Below are 20,806 nucleotides of genomic sequence, written 5' to 3'. Positions count from 1 at the left end.
CTGCGGGATGTCATCATCTTGGTCGGAGCCGTACTCGGAAACGGAGATCTGTTCCTGCTCTTCTTCGGCCCCGATAGTGTCCTCAGCTTCTTCATCTGATTGAGGTCCAAAGAGGTCCGGAATGGAAGCTGTACTTTGACTTTGCATGTTGCGACGTCGAGCCTGACGGTCGCGAAGTGTCTTCTTGGAGCGGAACACCTTGCACGCGTCGCAGTCCTCTTCTCTGTGCTCAGGGGACAAGCACAGGTTACACACTTCGTGTGGGTCGGTGAGCGGGTATTTTGCGTGGCACTGAGGGCAGAATTTAAAGGGAGTTCGTTCCATCGACCACTAGTCGAACCAACGCGGGCAGTCCCAACGGCCCACCACGAAATTTCCCGAACGAAAGAGAGTTTTAACCAGAAAATCCAACGTGCGAAGAATAGTATACGTGATCGGAAACAATACCCTTGTGGTTGAGTGTCTTGCGCACCGAGGGAAACCGAAGGAACGGTGTCGAACCGGAGCGCAGCGAGTAACATCCGAATCCGATGGAGGAAAAAAACAATCTAACAATGGAATCGATGCCCATGTGCACTATCACCGAAAGGAGGAGTCACCTACCTCGTGACTGGAAAGACTTCTTCGAAGAAAAACAAAGTGCAAACATCAGGACCCAACACTAGATGGCGATCTATGCATAGCATATGATCCACACCTCATATGCCTCAAACATTACTTTTTTGCACAGAAACGTCTGCATATCCTGCTTTGTAACTCAGGATAAGAATTTTTAATGCCGCACTCCAACTCTATTCTTAGAAGCCCACGGCTGGTGAAGCCCAATGCTGGGGTTGCTGTATGCAAAGGCTGCTTCATTTTGATTCCACCACCCTCGTCTCTTTCTTCCTTGACCCTACACTTCCTGTCTCATTATATCACTCTTGCAAGTTCATTTTCATCCCTGCTTTCTGCATTTGTCATTTTTTCCTACCTTTCTCTCTCCCCTTTATCCCTTTCACTCCCTTGCTCTGAGACAAGGTGTGTTGATGAAGAGTAAGTCTCAGTCTCCAAAAAAGAGTGCTAGTGCCCACCACTTGCAGTCAGAGGCACAACTTATCCACTACTAATACACAAATGAATGGTGCTCACAGAAAGGATGAACGGCCATGCCATCTTTAATTGAGTAGTCTACAGGATGTAAACAGATCTTAACTCCAACCACATACCTGAGCTCAGGTCAGTGCCACTATCATCTACATCAACACAATCATGAGAAGTGACCAGTCCTGTAGTTGATTGGTCATCCTTTCGCAAACACACATTGGTATTGGAAAATGGAAATCCTGGTGGAAAAAAACAAAAAAATATTTACTTACTTAGGGAGCATTGGAGGTACAACAGAAAAGAAAAAGGGCTGTTTATATGCAATATGTGGTTTATATCTATTTGTTCACAGTGATTATGCTGCAGAGGAGGAAACACATATCTAATCATTTCTTACCATTTAATCAGCATGTTTTCCTTTGCTGGAGAGAAAAGAAGTTAAATCTTTTCAGAGTTCCCTTCATATAAATTGCACTATTCAAAAGGGTTTTAAATCTGCCGTAAGGCATTAGTTGCATCACAGAAAGACGCAAAACCACAAACCTACCATGCTCACATGTATGCTTCCACATTCATGCACTTAGGGCCCTTACCGCGGTTAGTCAAAGTTGGATTCATAAACAGACATTATTGAAAAGGAAAATGCTACTTACCAATATGCATCTGTTCTTGGCATGTAGAGCTGCAGATATACACACTAGCAATAGATCGCCATCTGGTGTTGGGCTCGGATGCTTTCACCTTGTTGTTGTCTTGGAAGAAGTCTTTGTAGTCACGAGATAGGGGACTTCTCCCTTGGACAATAGTGCGCATGGGCATCGACTCCATCCTTACATTGTTTTTCGCCATAATGGAAAATGATGGAGTTAGTAGAAAGGAAAAGATGTCCATGTGTGTATATCTAAGTAAGATAGAACTGGAACAGATACAGGTCCTAGGGAGGTGGGTGGGCGTGTGTGGATCTGCAGCTCTATATGCCAAGAACAGATGCATACTGGTAAGTAGCATTTTCCGTTCGAGGCATATGAGCTGCAAATCACACACTAGCATAGACTGTACAGCAGTATCCCCTAGCGGTGGTCACCTTTATCGGTTGCAGTAGTTTGAAAGAGAGTTTTAAGAACAGCTTGGCCCACAGTAGCTTGTTGCTTGGCTTGCACGTCAACACAATAGTGTTTAGTGAAGGTGTGTGTTGTAGACCATGTTGCTGCCTTACAGATGTCTTCTAGGGGAACGTTCCCTAAGAATGCCATGGTGGTCCCTAGTTTGCGTGTGGAGTGCGCTCTAGGGGGAATTGTCAATGTGCGTTTAGCTTTTTGGTAACATATTTGGATACATTTAACGATCCACCTTGCAATCCCAGCTTTGGAGATGGGGTTGCCTTTATGCGGTGGGGAGAAAGCTACAAACAATTGTTTTGTCTTGCGAAAGTAGTTAGTTCTGTCAATGTAATAAAGTAGGGCTCTTTTTACATCTAGGGTGTGTAGAGCTCTCTCTGCTACGGAGTCTTGGTTTGGAAAAACACTGGTAACTCCACCAATTGGTTAAGATGAAATGGAGAGATGACTTTAGGAAGGAATTTTGGATTTGTCCTGAGAACCATCTTGTTACGATGTATTTGTAAGAATGGTTCTTGTATGGTTAAAGCCTGGATCTCACTTACTCTTCTAAGAGAGGTGATTGCAATAAGGAAAGCTACTTTCCATGTGAGGAACTGCAATTCGCATTTATGTAGAGGTTCAAATGGGGGTCCCATGAGCCTAGTAAGAACAATATTTAGATTCCATACTGGAGAGGGTGGCAACCTAGGAGGAATGATTCTTTTCAGGCCTTCCATAAGGGCTTTAATTTCAGGGACTCTAAAAAGTGACAAGTGTTGTCTGTTTTGTAAATAAGCACCAAGTGCTGCTAGATGTAAACGTATGGATGAGTATGCTAGATTACATCTTTGCAAGTGTAGTAAGTAGCAAATGATATTCTGGATGGAGGCATCCAGTGGATCAATATGGTTGTTAGTGCAGTAAATGGCAAATCTTTTCCATTTTGCAGCATAGCAAGCTCTAGTAGTAGGGCGTCTGGCTTCCTTAATGATGTTCATACAGTTTGGTGGTAGGTTAAGGTAACCGAACTCTAGGACTTCAGGAGCCAGATTGCCAGATTCATCTGACCTGGGTCTGGATGTCTGATCTCTCCATGGTTCTGTGTTAACAAGGATGGGGACAGGCGTAGTTTTTGGTGTGGAACTAGTGAGAGTTCCAATAGTGTTGTGAACCACTGTTGGCGTGCTCATGTGGGAGCTACTAGGATTAGTTTGAGAGACTGTTGCCGGAGCTTGCGTACCACTAGTGGAATCAGTGGGAGTGGCGGAAAAGCGTATGCAAATCTGCCTGACCAGTTCATCCATATCGCATTGCCCTTGGACAATGGGTGTGAAAACCTGGCGGCGAAGGTTGGGCATTTTGCGTTTTCGTGTGTGGCGAACAGATCTATGTCTGGTTGGCCCCACATTTGGAAAAATTGTAGAATAACTTGGGGATGTAGTTCCCATTCGTGAACCTGCTGTGTCTGTAGACTTAACAGATCCGCAATCTGATTGTGAACTCCTGGAAGGTGTTGCACAAGTAGGTATATATTTTGTGGGATGGCCCATCTCCAAATGTTCTGTGCAAGCTGGGACAGCTGCAGAGAATGTGTGCCTCCCTGTTTTTGTATGTAATACATGGCTGTCATGTTGTCCGTCCGTATCAGGACAGCTTTGTTTTATAGATGTACTTGAAATGATTTTAATGCAAGAAATATTGCTAGTAGTTCCAGTTGATTGATGTGGAGAACTTTTTGTTGAGTGGTCTATTTGCCTTGAGTTGTATGCCCGAGGAGATGGGCTCCCCATCCTGTGAGTGATGCGTCTGGTATGAGCACTATCTGTGGAACAGGTTCAAGGAACGGCCGCCCTCTGGACAAGTTAGTTGTTTTCCACCACTGCAGAGAGCGATGTTTGAGGCTGTCTACCAACACCAGATCTGGAAGTTGTCCGTGAACCTGATTCCACTGATGTACTAGACATTCCTGTAAGGGACGCATTTGAAGTCTTGCATAAGGTACAATAAAGATGCAAGAATCCATCATGCCTATGAGTTGCATGAACACTCTGGCTGGGAGAGAGTGTTGGGCCTGACATTTTGGGATGAGGGTTTGTATACTGGCTATCCTGGCTAGACTGGGATATGCCAGAGCTGTGGAAGTGTTTATTGTGGCCCCTAGATATTGGTGTATATGAGAGGGCTGGAGATGCGACTTGGTGTAGTTGACTATGAACCCCAACTTGTGTAATGTTTGGATGGTTTGGTGAGTGTGTTGAACACATTGGTTGAATGATCTGGCTGTTATTAGCCAGTCATCCAGATATGGGAAGACATGCATCTGTTGTCTTCTCAAATGTGCTGCAACCACCGCAAGATATTTTGGGAATACTCTGGGTGCGGTGGTGACTCCGAATGGAAGGACTTTGAACTGATAGTGTTGTCTATCCACTACGAACCTTAGATACTTCCTGTGAGCAGGATATATGGGAATGTGGAAGTAAGCGTCCTTGAGATCTAGTGTGGCAAGGAAGTCGCCTTGTTGCAACAGTGGGAGCACTTGTTGGAGTGATCATGTGAAAATGATCCAAGTGTATATACAGATTGAGGGGTCTGAGGTCGAGTATTGGTCTTAGAGTCCCGTCCTTTTTGGGTATTAGTAAATACAGCGAGTAAACCCCTGTTCCTTGATGTGGTAAAGGAACAGGCTCTATTGCGTGCTTTTGAAGCAGTGAGAGAACTTCTTGTTTCAAGAGCGTGAGATGGTCTGTGGACATTGGACGCTGCTTGGGTGGTATGTGTGGGGGGGGTAGCTGTAAGTTCCAGGCAGTAACCATACTGGATAATCTGTCTTAACCACTTGTCTGTTGTGATGGAATTTCAGACAGGTAGGAACTGTGATAATCGTCCCCGACCGGAGTGGGATGGTCTGGGGGGAGTGGAGGGAAGTCACTGTTTTGTAGTAGGGGAGGTGCGAGTGTTGTTGTTACCTCGGCTTCTCCCTTTATTGTTATTTCCTCTGTATCCACCTCTAAAATATCCTCTATTGGGGGATGTTTGTGTAGTGGTTTTAAAGGAAGATGAGGTGTCTGTGCCCATATTCTTGGAGGCTCCTCTGTAAAAGGAGCGACGAAAGGAGCCACATGTTTGCGGAGACTGTAACGCTCCCATGGACTTAGCAGTCTCTGTGTCTTTCTTCATTTTTTCAAGAGCAGTGTCTACAGCCGGTCCAAATAGTTGTTCTTGGTTGAACGGCTGGTTCAGGATGGTTGTCTGGACCTCTTGCTTAAAGCCTGAAATGCGCAGCCAGGCATGTCATCTGAGCGGTACCCTGGTATGGATGGATCTAGAGGCAGTGTCTGCTGCGTCAAGGGCGCATTTAATCAAAGCGTTTGATATTAGTTTGCCCTCTTGGATGAGATAATTTGCCTGAGTTTTGTATTGGTCAGGCAGATGCTGTAATAGGGTTTCCATTTGGTCATAGTGGGCCCTATCATATCTAGCTAGCAGTGCTTGCGTGTTGACTATGCGCCAGTGATTGGCGGCCAGCGCAGCTACTCTTTTGCCAGATGCATCCAGTAATTCGGAGTCCTTATCTGGGGGTGGTGCATCCCTGGAGGTTTGTGAGTTGGTGTGCTTTCTAGCGTTTTAAACTACTAGAGAATACAAAGGCAGTTGTCCCTTAATGTTAGCAGGGTCTTCAGGAGCAGGTCTATATTTTTTATCTATCCTAGGATTAAGAATCCAGGCACGTACGGGATCTTTGAACACGTCAGGGGCATGTTTAGTGACTCCTTTAATCATTGGTAATATTTGCACTGTTTTTTGGGACTGTTCAAATGTGTCTAAAAGGAAGTACTCCTCTGCTGTGTCTGAGTGCATTTTCACACCGTGAAAACGAATGCCCTATTAAGCAATTGTCCAAAACCAATATTATCGTCTGGGGGAGATAGTTTTGAGGGGTATGGTTGGGGGCTTGGGAGGTCTGGTAGATCTATTGGGACAGTGTAATCCCAATCATCTTGTGGTGGATCGTCTGGATCTGTGAATGGATCAGGGTCTCCCCCCGCCCCTAGGTCATCATCATCATCATCATCCTGTGGTGGTGTATGTGTTGGAGAAGTTACAGGCAGAGATGGTGTAACAGATTTAGGGAGAGGAAGGGGGTTAGAAGGAAGTATAGGAGAAGAAGGAGGCATAGGTGATGTAGCAGAGTTCTTCTTCTTCACAGGCACTGGAGGGGCATGCGCAGTCTCTAACTTACTGATCATTTTCTGCTTAGGATCGATAGGATCCGGATGAAAAATTTCCTCTTCTTCGATGACCGCTTTCGGTGTCGATTTTTTCGGTTCCAAGCGGGGCTGTTGTTGAGTTTTATGCTCTTTGGCCTTAGGAGGCGTGGTAGAATCCTTAGGCTTGTCTTTCGGTTCCGAGGATTTTGGTTTCGGAGCCGAGGCGGGATCTTTAGGCTTAGAAGCGTTCGAAGCCGGTTTATCCACGGGTCTCGAGGTTTTCGGGACCGGTTTGTCGTTTGACGTGGAAGGAGTCGGAACCGATTTCGGAGCCGAGTGTTCATTTGGCTTCGGTGCCAAAGGCGCCAGTGGGACAATTATATGCGGTTTGCTCGGTCCCGAGCTACCGGAAGGCTTGTCTTTTTTCTTCGGAGCCGGGCACGGAGGCGGGGCTTCTGAAGCTTGTTTTCGGTCGCGACTGGGGCAAACAGGCGAAGTCTTGACCAGTGCCTTTTGTTTTGGTGGTGGGGTTGGGGTAGGGGCAGTAGTACTCACTCGTTGACCAGGAGAGATGGGGTCGTCTGAGTCTTCTGCCTCTGACACGATTTTGAGATCCTCTGAATCTTCTTCTGGGACATCCGGGCCTTCATCGAAGATGTCCTCTGGTTCCGGAGCTGATTTCTGCGCCTTGATGTGTCATCGAGCCCTTCGATCTCGAATAGTCTTCTTCGATCGAAAGGATGCGCAGGCTGGACAGCTTGACTCGTGAAATTCTGGCGAGAGGCACAGGTTGCAGACCTTATGATGGTCACTGTGCGGGAACTTTGCACCACACTGGGGCATTTCTTTAATGGTGTCCTATCCATGAGCCGTAGGTCTAAAGGCGTCGATAGGCCCAGCGGCTCGCGTCGACGACTGGAATCGGGCCGATGAAAGGCTCGTCGAAGATATCGATGTTGGAAGTCAATTCGAAGAGTTTGTGAAAGTTTTGCGCATCGAAAAAGTTTGAAATGGAAGTTTCGAACCGGAGCGCAAAAGTTGCATCCGAACCCAATGGCTGAAAAAAACAATCTAAGGATGGAGTCGATGCCCAAGCACACTATCGTCCAAGGGAGAAGTCACCTATCTCGTGACTACAAAGACTTCTTCCAAGACAACAACAAGGTGCAAGCAACCGAGCCCAACACCAGATGGCGATCTAATGCTAGTGTGTGATCTGTAGCTCATATGCCTTGAACATTATGTTATTGGAGCTGTACAGGAAGTGAGGGGCATGGTTTACCCTTTAACCTTGAGAACAATAGTAGTAGTGCATTTTTTTGTGTTAAGTGCAAGGCTAACATATCTCCTTCCTACCAGGGGTCGAGTCGACCGTAGACTAGGTCAGACGCCGTCTACCCACTATTTTCAGAGGGTAGATGCTGTCTACCCTGCTGCTAAGCAGGCTGCTTTCAGCAGAGTGCCACGTTCCTTTCCTACATCTCCCGGAATTCACCGAAATACGCTGAAATCGTCCCGATGTAATTTTCTGACACGGGACACTTTCAGTACCTGCACGGTGTCTGCTTTTGTTCTGAGCAGCAACATGCAGCAGGGAAGGGGCTTATCACACTCCAGCTTGGTCCATCACAAAAGCTGGAGTCAAGTTTGTTGGAGTGTCCTGCCTGGGAGCGATCGGGAGCCTCATACCTAGATGCAATGGAGGGGAAACAAAGGCTCACATCTTATCATTTTACAGGTACTTAAGAGAGAAATGCTTTTGACTTTGTTCAGTCTCTGTATATAAGAGATATGCATACACTGTAAGAATGTCAGATGTGTTGGTCGCCCCAGAATTTACCCAAATAATTTAAATACCACTATTTATTTTTATTTCTATTATAGCGCTTTAGCACTACTCCTCCCAACTCACAGTGCTCTACATCACACGCACAGATTATATATTGACAATACATCTTGTTTATGTACATCAATATATAGGATGTGTTACATAAGACAATGCCGGTTACAAGGTCTCCGTAGGAGCCTTATGTCCTTCATGCCTCACTGTGCTATATTAGAAAGTTTACAATTTAGAAACTGTAAGTAACAAAAGGATCTCTGTCTTAAAAGCAGCAACCCACTTAACCATTTACATAAAATAGAAACCTGTCATCTGCGTGTTACATACTGTGCTGTGCAGGAGACATATTAACCCTCTATGCTTTGTTTCAAAACTAGGACTAGGCAAAAAACAGATCTTTCCAGCCAATAGGTTATCCTTCATAGTTATCTTACCATTATTATTATTCCCTGAGATTTAGCTGGCACACAAATATCTCTGCAGCAGGTGCCTTACCAAACCCCATAAGAAATTTTAAAATACAGACATTTCAACAATTAGGCAGAACAGATCTACTGCCACCTATCTCCTTGTTGCCAATTTCTTTTTGGCAGGGTTTAAAAAAATGTATAAGATGAGGTCGAGATGGGCGCGTGGCTTGGTGAGCCAAGATGGTGGACGCACTTTAAGTGTGCACTTGGACCCCTCCGCCATGCGCCTGTAATCCGGCCCTTAACCGAGCCATCTGGGTCTGATTGCTGCAATCCACTTACCGATGCATCCCCGGCGATATCGTGGATTTCCAGAACCTTAAGTCTAGTCGCCCTGCTGCTGAGATCTGGCCGGCTGTGCCTCACGGCCAAGATGGCGACTCCGTCCTTTTGATTGCAGCCCGGGCAGACACCGGGGTGCTCCGCCCGGCTTGCGGATGCTGCGGTGCCCGGGGGAGCCTACTGGCCTGGGAAGGCGTTCACAACCCCCCCTGTGCCTCCTTGTTTCCCGGCTGTCGCAGTGAGGGGCGGACCTGCTGTGAGGTGATCCGGCGGCCTGCTCCGTGGACGGTGCTCCCTGCCTGTTTGTCGGCCTTTATCCTGCGGCCTGGCTGCGGCTGTCGTCTCGGACAGCACAGGGGGCTGGAGGGGGGCTGCCGCTGCCTCATTTGCACCGGGCGGCCTTGAAGGTCCTGAGGCCTAGCCCGCGAAGGTGCTCATATCCTGCACCCTCGCCCCACCGCTGGTCCCCCTGTCGGGGCTGGGAGGGTGCGGGCCCGGTTTGTCCCGGGGCCGCGGCCTTCTCCTTGGTCTTATTCCTGTTTGTGCCTTGCTTGCACCCCCCCCCCCCCCGGCAGGGGGTCTGCGCCTTCGGCTGCCACATCGAGCAGCGGGAAGACTGATAGGCGGCGCTCGCTCCCCCCTGGGCGACGAGCGGCCCATGATCGGCAGGGGGCCTGATTCCCGGACGTCGTGGATGAGGCCTCCCGGTTGTGGACTTGCCTCGGGGACTGCCGGCCTGTGGGGATTTTTGTTCCTCTCCTCCCGCCTCCTTGCTCCTTTGGCGGCCTGCCCTCTGGCCTAGTCCTCGCTTCTGTCCTGACTTCTCCTGGCAGCGCGGCCACGAGATCGACTGTCAAATCGGGCAGCAAGGTCCGACGGACAGCGGCTGTCGCCTACGCAAGGATCTGCAGGTGGGGGGGGGGGATCCCCGGCGGCCTGGCCTGATGTGACCGGCGCTGTGAGCCTTCCTCCACGGTGCAGCTGATGTGACCGGCGCTGCGAGCCTTCCTCCACGGTGCAGCTTACCGGGAGCGACGATCCCCTGGGAGCCCTGGGGCCCAGAACGGCGTTGCCTGCGCCGTGGGCCACCATCTGTGGTGCATGCAGCAGGAAGCGGTGACCCCCTGTTGCCTCCGGGGCCTGGACTATCCTCGCCGGTGCCACGGGCCCCCATCGGTGATGCGTCCTGCTGGGGCGGCACTCCCCTGTTGAGCCCGGTCTGGCGGCACCGCGGGACTACGCCTGCTGAGTGGATCACTGGAAGCAGTGTCTTCCTGTTACCCCCCCCCGAGATCAAGATGGATGCCACCGGCGCTGTGGACCCCCACCAGCTGTGTGACCCACTGGGGGAAGTGGTTACTTGTCACCCACGAGGCCCAAGAAGGTGAGAAGTGGGGGTGCTGTGGCATCTGGTCCTAAGGTGTGGACTCGGCCATCGAAGGGGCGGCAGGCGGGATGTGGGGGTCCACCTGGTTGGCGCGGCTCCTCCCCCCACTCCCGGCGCACCAGCTGAGAACTGCGGCTGTGGAGAGCCAACCCCTCCTGCGTGGTGGTTGCGACGGCGCGACCTGCTGGGATTCCCCTCTCTGGCCCGGGGTGTGGGCAGGAGTGCTTCGGCCGCCGTTTCGGGTGGTGGTGATCCTTTGGGGGGTGTACCGGAGCCTGACTTAGAGAATCAAGGGCTCCCTGGGGTTACGGCTGTGGCTTTGCGAGGCTGGAATTAAGTGGCCCTCTAATCCTCTCCTTGGGCCTGTCCTGGGTCATTGGTCACTAATTAAAACCTGGGGACATCTGCCCATATCGACCCTCCGGTCCTGGACCCATTGTTGCCCCTGGACCTCTCTGACTGATCTGGGTGGCCGCCCCGGCAGAACGCTCCGTGGCCCTGGCGGAAGGGGACCCGCATACGGCCCTGGCTCAAGACCGTTCTCCTTCTTTCTCCCTCTCCGCCGGCGCACATGGTGGGAGGCAGATTGACCCGTGCCAAGTCTTCGCGCCAGCTGCTGGCACCTGCCGACCCCTGGTCTGCCTGAGTTACTTTGTCAACTTCCCACTGTGGGGTCCAGTTGTGGAGACTTTGGGAACCCGAGACTCCCCGGGGTTCACCATGGGCAGAACGGATAGGTCGGCAAAGACCCCTGCAACACAGACAAAAATGGACCGCTTCACCACCTTGGATGCGGGGGCAACCGGGGGTGTAGCTGAACAGGAAGCCCCTCCGTCCGCGGATTTGGCCACCATCCTGCAGGCCATCCATGCATCCCAGACCTCGGTGGAGGGCAAGATCGCAGAATTGAGAGTAGATATGACTCTCATCCGGCAGGACCTCCGCAACGCAACTGCCCAGATTAAAGAGACTGAAACCCGGATCTCCACTGTAGAGGATGATGTCCTGCAACTTAAGGGGCAGGTGGCCCGTCTTCAGTCGCACACTCAGGAGTTGCATCGTCGGGCGGAGGACACCGAAAACAGGTCCCGACGCATCAACCTCCGCCTGGTGGGCTTCCAGTAGGGGGTGGAGAAGTGGCTGAAGTCATAGGTCCCTGGGGGCTCTCTCCCTCCTTGGCTCGTGATTGAGCGGGCACACCGGCCCTCGGCGCCGGTGCCGGGTGCACCTACCCGTCTGATCATTATGCGGGTTCTTAACTTCAAAGACCGCGACGCCATCCTGTGCGAGGCCCGCAAGCAGCAGCGGCTCCACCATGAAAACTCTGCTATCATGATCTTCCCAGATTCACCTGCGGGGTCCAGGGCCAGCGCCGCTCTTTTGGGGAGGTCAAGCAAAAGTTGAGGGCACTTAACATTCAGTATCGGCTCCTCTTCCCGGCTCGCCTGCGAGTGGTGTTCGCAAACAAGACGTTCTTCGACAACCTGACGGAGGCCTGGACCTGGGCAACGGAGGGGCGCCCTCTGCGGCCTGAGGACCGAACCCTGGGGGGAACGGAGGGCTGACTTGGCCATCTCACTCCCTTTGCTCCTCAGCCTCAACGTAGCCGATCCCGCAGGCGCCGTGGGCGGAGAAGGGCCCGCTCGGATTCCCCGCCGGGCCAATCGCAGCAGTCAATCATGCTCACCGATGGTCCCTCGACTGGGAGGAGCTCGGGCTCCTCCGGCCGCCTGGATGGCGGAGGTGCTTCAACCCGGTCTTCTGTGATTGACCTCCCAGACACAGACCTATCAAGTAGCCCGATGCTCCTGAAGGACCATGCTTGAGCCGGTCTCTGCCTGCCGGGCACGCTTCCCCTTTCCCAAGCGTTTTAGTTTAGTTGTTTACACATTGTAATTTGCTATTGTTCACATGGGGGGTCGACAGATGCTTCCGTTCCCGAAGGTTAGGGTGGTGGGTGGGGGTGGGAGGGAGGTTTGGGAAGGTTTTTTTCCCTATGTTGTTATTTGTGTGGTTTTTTGTTTCAGCTATCACGGAACGACACAAGCTACTTTTCTTAGGGTAGGAAATGCCCTTATAGCAAGCGAATGCTCACATTACTGCGGGCTCCCACGTGCATCTACATACCCCTATCAGACTACACGTCCTAGACCAGGTGACACCTACCATGACCGCTAATACCACGCTGAGGGCATCTCTCCACCTGCTGTCGTGGAACGTCAACCGCCTGCTGGACCGACACAAACGCACGGTGGTTCTAAGATCTGCACAGCGTCTCCACATAGATATTCTTATGCTCCAGGAAACGCACCTCCTGGGTAACTGCTGCCCCTTCTTGGCTCGCTATGGTTACGATAGAGTATGGCACTCTGGCTTCTCCAGGGGCTCACGAGGGATGGCCATTCTTCTGAGACGCACCCTGCCCTTCGTCCTTTCCCAAGTGATTCACGATTCTCAAGGGTCGTCTGTGACAGTTTGTGCGTCGCTGGCTGGCTCCTCCCACACTCTCATATCTGTATACGCCCCCCCTCGATGCTCACGTCCACACTCACGCACACTGCTGCCCTGCTGAACAATATGCCCATGGGCAACACGGTTGTTGCGGGTGATTTTAATGCAGCTTTAGCACTGGCCCTTGACACAACGGGTCCTCCCTCCGCTGCCCGAACGGCGCGCGCAAAACAGCTGAAGAACTGGTCCGAATCCCTGGGACTCTGCTATGCATGGTGCACATGGCACCCCACACCACTCAATTCACACATACCTCCGCGGCCCACCACACACAGGCACACATAGATGCGATCTTTTTCCCCGCGCCTAACTGTTCTGAGATTCTGGATGTTCGCATTCTGCCCAGAGGCATTTCCGACCATTCTCCATAACTCCTTAGCACAGGGGCTCCCCCTCCTTCGGCCCGCCAAACATAGATGATGAACGCCTGGTTTCCCCAAGATAAAGTCTTTAAAAAAGTGGTGGGGAATGAGCTTAACAAGTACTTTGCTATTAATGGTGGTTCTGTAGCCTCCCTGGGTACCCTATGGGAGGCAGGGAAGGCGACCATACGGGGCATCGCTAAAGGGCAGCTAAAGATCCAGAGACAAGCGCAGTTGCGCGAGATCTCCTCCAAGGAAGCGCAGGCGCTCCGCTTGGAACAGCTACTATCCATATCAGACGATGCCGCCCAGGCCCGTCAACTTGCCCACCTTCGGGACGATATTAGACAACTATCCCTGGACGCTGCTAAGCTCCTCTGGAGGTCTTCGGTGGTGAGGATCTATGGTTGGGGAGACAAAAATGGCACGATCCTGCATAGGCTGGCCACATACCCCAGGGTGAACCGTATTATCCCAGAGGTGGTTGACGAGGCTGAAACGGTGAACCGTGCCACTATGGCAATGGCTAACACCTTCGCTGCCTACTACCGGAGACTGTACTCAGCGCACACCCCTGAGCTGTCACTCTTAGCCCTCCTTGAACGGGGTGGGGTGCGTTTCCCTAGGCGAGAAATGGCCGCTCAGAAGGACCTGGATCGCCCCATTTCTCTGAAAGAAATCGAAGAAGCGCTCACCCTTACCTCCTCGGGTAAGACCCCGGGTCCCGATGGCCTTCCTCAGGAGTATTATGCGGCGTACCGAGACACTCTAATGCCCCACCTGGCCAGCTTATTTCATGAAGCCGTGGAGAGAGGCTTCTTCCCACCAGAAACGGATATCGCCACCATCGTGGTTCTCCCGAAATCCCAGCCTCCCTCCCGTGGATGTGCGGACTACCGCCCCATTTCCCTCCTCAATACCGAAATTAAGCTATACGCCACCATTCTGGCTCAACAATTGAAACCCTGCTGGTCCATCCAGACCAATGTGGGTTCATGCCTAAGCGTGGGACTCGCCACTGCCTCCAGAGGCTGCAGCTGGCTCTAGCCCACCGGCACTTGCTTACCCCATACTTAGCACTCCTGTCCGTGGAATTCGAAAAAGCATTTGATTCGGTGGACTGGACATATTTGCAGGATGTGCTGGCCGAGATGGGGTTTGGGCCCCAATTCAGATCTCTGGTTCGGGTCCTTTACGCCCACCCGAGAGCCCGAGTGCTGGTCAACGGGGTACTATCAGAGGCCTTTCCCATTGCTAGGGGCACTAGGCAGGGGTGCCCCCTCTCCCCATTGTTACTCGCCCTGGTAATGGAGCCCTTGGCTTCCCTGATGCGGGCTGAGGACCGCATCCGTGGCTGGGAGTGGCCTAATACCGAAACGGACAAGATCGCACTATATGCGGACCACGTCCTGGTTTTCCTGGCGGAACCAGCCTCCTCCGGGCCATATTGCCTCAGAGATCTTACATTCTTTCGAGCAGGCCTCCGATCTGCGGTTAATCCCTGGGAAATCTGTTCTGGTCCACCTGCATCTCTCTAGGAATTGCTTTGAGTGGCAATCCACCATACCACTTCGGCGACAATCCTTTAAATACTTGGGGATATGGATTACCCTCCTCCCCGAGTTGGGCTGGTCTTTCAACATAGCCCCGTTGGTTAAGAAGGCCAAGGAAGACCTCCATAAATGGAAAGCACTGCCTCTGAACCCCCTGGGGAGGGTGGCCCTGTTTAAAATGATGATCCTCCCCAGATTTCTTTGTCTTCCAAAATACCCCCTTCTGCTTTCCAGGACTTGGTTCCGGGAACTGGACAATCTAACTACCAAGTTTCTCTGGAGCGGAGGGAGGGAGCGCCTGTCTCTGTCTGCATGCCGGATTCCCTCCTTCGATGGGGGAATGGGAATGACATATTTATACCTTTATTTTCTGGCTGTGCGCCTTCTGGTGGTCCACGACTGGTTCAATGGGGGCTGGTCTGACCCGGCCTATAGGTTCGAGCTGAGTGAACTAGGTCTAACTAAAATCCAGGCCATGTTGTATGAGGGGCCCATTTCGTCCCGATTACCTGATGTGACACGCTCCGTGTTATTGGCCTGGCGGGCCTCGTTGCGTCATCCCGGATGGACGCATAAGTTGACCCAATGTACACCCCTCTGGCATGGGGCCTGGCTCCGGGAGGTTAGCGGATTACAGGGATTTAAAACTTGGGACCTTATTGGCATCTTGCAGTTAGGGGATGTATGGGCTAAAGGCCATATGCTTTCCTTCCAAGAGCTCCAAACCCGCTACCCCCTACATTCGTCCCAATTTTATAAATATCTGCAGATGAGACACGCCCTCCATACGCACATCCTGGACGACACGAGGCTCCCCGAATATAGCCCCACTGAGGCCCAGACAATGATGTGAGACTTAGGTAAAGGGGGCATCTCCCGCATTTATCGCACTTTAGTTAACAACACCCCCACCTCCTTAGATAAGTTGAGGGAACAATGGGTGAAATGGGTGGGCCCCCTCGATGAAATGGATTGGCGCAATGCCCTCATGGCACCCAGGACAGTCACCGTCTCCGCCAAACTTAAGCTGATTCAGCTCTACTACCTACATGCTGCGTATCTCACTCACCTGCGCCTTTTCCGAGCGGGCTTGCGGCCAGATGCGTCACGTGCGAGATGTGCTCACGCCCCGGCTGACTTCCTCCACATGGTTTGGTCATGCCCCCATTTGGAGCACTTCTGGAGGTCTATCGAGGTGGACCTTACAGAGGTATTGGGTTGGGAGGTTCTGCATGATCCACGTCATTCACTATTGGGGATCACGGATGGGCTGGATGGGTCCAGAAATGAAAAGTTACTTTTTAATACAGCTATGATTGTGGCCAAGCGGGACATAGCGGCGGCTTGGAAAAGTCCTGATCCACCTGACCTGGGGAGGTGGCGTAGAGGGGTGGACTGGTGCGCGACCCAGGAGAAAGACCTTTACATGGCCAAGGGGTGCGGCAAAAAGTATCGTAGAGTGTGGGGGAAGTGGTTGGGTAATGTGGAGTGTTTTGAGTAACCTGATTCCATACCTTCTCTGTGTATGTCTTATGGGGTTCGTGATTGTGGGATGCATTGCTTACAGGAATGTATTTGACTTGCTGATTTCCGTGTATCTGCTGATTTGTTTCACATGTTTGAAAATAATACAAATTTGATTATCAAAAAAAAGATGAGGCCGAGATTTTGCGTCAGGGTTGAATCAATATATTGGCACAACCCCAATGCAAAATCTAACTTGTTAAATATTGTAATGGGCTCAAATGTACTCATGCTAGACCTGCTAAACATATGTGAGGTCTTAAGATATTATGTCACTTCCTGTGAGGTCATGGGCTGTGATGCTACTTCCTGTGATGCCACATATGATGTCATGTGCGGTGATGTCACACCGATTCTGCCTAACTTGATGAGTCCCCCTTTTCTTTTTTAGGACTTGAGCCCTGCTTCCTAACGTTCGTTAAATAATTCCCACTGCTTTAAAAGACCATAATATAAATACTTCAATTTCTTGCCACCACCACATTTCCCTTTCTCCTATCTCCCTCTCGTCCTTGCTCTTCTTCTGCCCTTCCACTTTCCTTTCATTCTTCTCCATCCCTCTTCACGTCTCCCCGTCTTCTTCCCTTCTTGTTCTACTGTTTTACCTGAATGATCATACTAAAAGGTCTTTGAATTAACCTGAAACATCACAAATCCACCTCATCGCACCTCTTAAACCCTCCTACATCACAAGCCTCTTTTACAATGAATTCTGCACCTTCCTGCTCATTCATTTTTAGTGGCTACTTAAATTCAATATTGTTTTTCTACTCTAGGACATTGGGCTAAGAGAAGTTATTTCCCATTTAACACCACTCTGACCCTCATGGATTTTCTGCACGCAACTCATTTACATCGTCCCAGGGCCATCTCCCTGTGTGATGGCATTAGTGCATCTTGAAAAGGGGTTATTCTCAGTGAGACCACACTGCCCTCAAAGACGCCACTCGCAGACATCACCAACTCATCAGAACAGCCAAAAGGTCCTCCTTCAAAACCCGCCTTGATAACAACGCACACGACTGCAAAGAACTCTTTACCATCGTGAAAGAACTCTCCAACCCCAGCGCCAACACCAACGACATCCCGCCCTCACAAGAACTGTGCGACTCCCTGGCCACCTTCTTTCACCGCAAGATTATCGACATCCACGACAGTTTCAACGTGTCGCCCAGCCGGGCCATGGCAGACCCCATCCCGAACAACACCAACCTACTAACCTCCTGGGCCCACGTTAGCGACACTGACACACGCAAGACTATGAACTCCATCCACTCAGGATCGCCAGCAGACCCCTGCCCACACCACGTGTTCAGCAAAGCAGACGCCACCATCGCACCCCAACTACGGAAGGTCATCAACATCTCCTTCGACTCAGCGACATTCCCGGAAAGCTGGAAACACGCCAAAATCAACGCCCTCCTCAAGAAGCCCAAGGCGGGCCCCATAGACCTCAAGGACTACAGGCCCATCTCCCTGCTCCCCTTCCCAGCGAAAGTCATCGAGAAGATAGCCAACATACAGCTGACCCGCCACCTCGAAGACAACAATCTCCTAGATCCGTCGCAATCCGGATTCAGACGGAACCATAGCACCGAGACAGCCCTCATCGCCGCCACAGACGACATCCGACGCCAACTAGACAACGGCGAAACTTCTGCCCTCATCCTCCTGGACCTATCAGCCGCCTTCGACACAGTCTGCCACCGCACACAAAGAACACGCCTCCAAGAAGCCGGAATTCGGGATAAAGCCCTGGACTGGACCTCCTCCTTCCTCACTGGCAGAACCCAGAGAGTCCGCCTCCCACCCTACAGAGCCGAAGCAACCGACCTCATCTGCGGCGTTCCCCAGGGCTCATCCCTCAGCCCGACACTATTCAACATCTACATGGCCTCCCTCACACAAGTGGCCCGCCAACACAACCTGAACATCATCTCCTACGCCGATGATACCCAGTTCATCCTCTCCCTCACCAAGGACCCGAACACCGCCAAAACCAACCTACACGAGAGTATGAAGGCCGTCGCCGAGTGGATGAGGAATTGTTGCCTGAAGCTGAATTCAGATAAGACGGAAGTCCTCATCCTCGGCCCTACCCCCTCCGCCTGGGACGATTCCTGGTGGCCAACTACGCTAGGAACAGCACCGACACCCACAGACCACGCACACCACGCACGCAACTTGGGATTCATCCTCGACTCCTCCCTCTCCATGTCCAAACAGGTCAACGCCGTCTCCTCCTCCTGCTTCAACACCCTCCGCATGCTTCGCAGGATCTACAAGTGGATCCCGATCGAAACCAGAAGAACGGTGACCCAAGCCCTCGTCAGCAGCCGGCTGGACTACGGCAACGCACTCTACGCTGGAATCCCAACCAAACACCTACAGCGACTACAACGCATCCAGAACGCCTCAGCCCGCCTGATCCTCAACCTCCCACGTCACAGCCACATCACCCCCCACCTAAGACACCTGCACTGGCTCCCCGTCAACAAGAGGATCACCTTCAAACTCCTCACCCACGCACACAAAGCACTCCATAACTCCGGACCAACATACTTGAACAGCAGACTCAACCTCTACACCCCCACCCGCCAGCTCTGCTCCGCAAGCCTCGCCCTCGCCGCCGTCCCCCGAATCCAATGCACAACCGCCGGAGGCAGATCCTTCACCTACATCGCGGCCAAGACCTGGAACTCCCTCTCCACCCACCTGCGGCAGACCCAGGACCTGCTCACCTTCAGGAGGCTCCTCAAGACCTGGCTCTTCGAGCAGTAGCAGCAGACCCCACCCCTCCCTTCAGCGCCTTGAGACTCTCACAGGTGTGTAGCGTGCTTTAAAAATACTGTGATTGATTGATTGATTGAGATGACCTTATATATAAAAGGTATGCTAAGTCATGGGACTTGTACCTTACTGTGCCTACGGCTCAGGCTGATCCTCAGTGGTGAGAGCCAATAAGGCAGAAACCAGTTAAGAGCGGATTGTGTTCCTGTTCACAGGAGAAGTTGTCTTGCAGTTTGGGGTGGGACTGTTCCTATTGAGCCATAGCAAGATGGATTTACATTTGATTGGTTCTCATCTGTAGTGGCAAAATGAGCAAAACAACTACGGACTAGAAAGCAGTCCAAAGTAATTACAACCAACATTAATTCAAGCATTATACCAATGACCTAATGGTTTTCTCAGTGTGATGCCCTAAGTGCGACTGGAAAACCCAAACATGGGTCTAATTCAAGCGTTCAATTAATCACCTTTTTGGTTTTCTTCGTGAGATGTTCTAAGTGCGATGTGCAGGCCCAGATGTGGGCCTCGTAGCTAACTGTGCCTGACTCAGGCAGTACCTAACTGTTGGGGCCTAGCAAGGCTGAAACCAGTCATGGGGTGTTTGTATTCCCTTTCAAAGCGAAAGTGGCCTAACAGATCAGGCTGGATTGCACCTACTGGGGCATAACTAAGACTGATTTGGAAATCCTTGGTGCCAGCCTGTAATTGTACAACAGACTGGAATGTGGCCCAGAGTAATTTTCGATGGCTGTGATAAATTCAAGCATTCCATTCGGCACCATTTTGTTTTTCTACATAGAGCTGGGACATTACTATAGGACATAAGCCTACGATATATTTATTTAGTGTTTTGCAGAGCACAGGTTGTCGTATTATTGGAGAATAACACTTTTTGACTTGCCATTTTTACCTCATACCACCTGGCCGTCCCTGCTTTTGACGTCTAAACTGAAAGACCATCAAAAAGTACAAGAAGGCTGAGCTCACAGGCCTCAGGGCTGACAGGGTGGCTGCAGAACCGCATGCTTTACCTGCAGCTGACAGTTATGAGGAGGGCCCCATAAGAATTAACTTTCTGGATATAGAACTATAAGGATGGTCATTTACACAGCCGTCTTTTTCGTAAAGATACTTCATGTAATTCTGTCTTACATGCAGATAGTCATCATCCAGCCCATCAAATCAGTTCTATTCCCTATGGTGAGTACATTAGGGCGAGACGTATCTGCAGCGAAGAGACCGAATTCCGTGATTGTATTAAGGACATGAGGACTAGATTCCATAGAAGGGGTTATGCATCGACCCATCTCAATAGAGCAGAAAGAAGGGTGAGCAGTATAAACCGTGCAGACACACTATTGACCAGAGATAAGCACAGAGTGGACAATCAGAAAATTCGAATGATCACTGAATATTCTGACCTTAATCAAATTTTGCGCAAAAGCCTCAAAAAACATTGGGGTTTACTTTTGTCAGACAATGCTTTGTCAGATTGTATTACCAACTCGCCATTGATTACGTTCAGAAGGGGAAGAACTCTCCGTGCTAGACTGAGCCCCACAGTACCTAAGACCAATCCCAAAGAGACGTGGCTTGCCACACACTGCACGGGTTTCCACAAATGTGGAGCTTGCGGGATGTGTAGGTGGGCACAGCATAAGGTTAAAACTTTCAAGGGTTTCAATGA

The 20,806-nt window shown here is 51.0% G+C and overlaps 1 protein-coding gene across 1 annotated transcript in view; it reads right to left on the bottom strand.

The window, feature by feature from the left end:
• LOC146861865 (zinc finger protein 484-like) overlaps positions 1 to 20,806 on the bottom strand; it is a 194,541-nt gene that overhangs the window by 92,509 nt on the left and 81,226 nt on the right. Inside the window, exon 5 of the mRNA XM_085641038.1 lies at positions 1,209 to 1,325. Within this exon, the coding sequence (XP_085497164.1) occupies positions 1,209 to 1,325 (117 nt within the window). The remainder of the gene's footprint in view (positions 1 to 1,208; positions 1,326 to 20,806) is intronic.

This window comes from Triturus cristatus, chromosome 2_2, assembly GCF_964204655.1.
Source record: "Triturus cristatus chromosome 2_2, aTriCri1.1, whole genome shotgun sequence".
Taxonomy (NCBI): domain Eukaryota; kingdom Metazoa; phylum Chordata; class Amphibia; order Caudata; family Salamandridae; genus Triturus; species Triturus cristatus.
The sequence above is the reverse complement of the archived record's forward strand: the minus strand, read 5'-3'. Positions and strand labels throughout refer to the sequence as shown.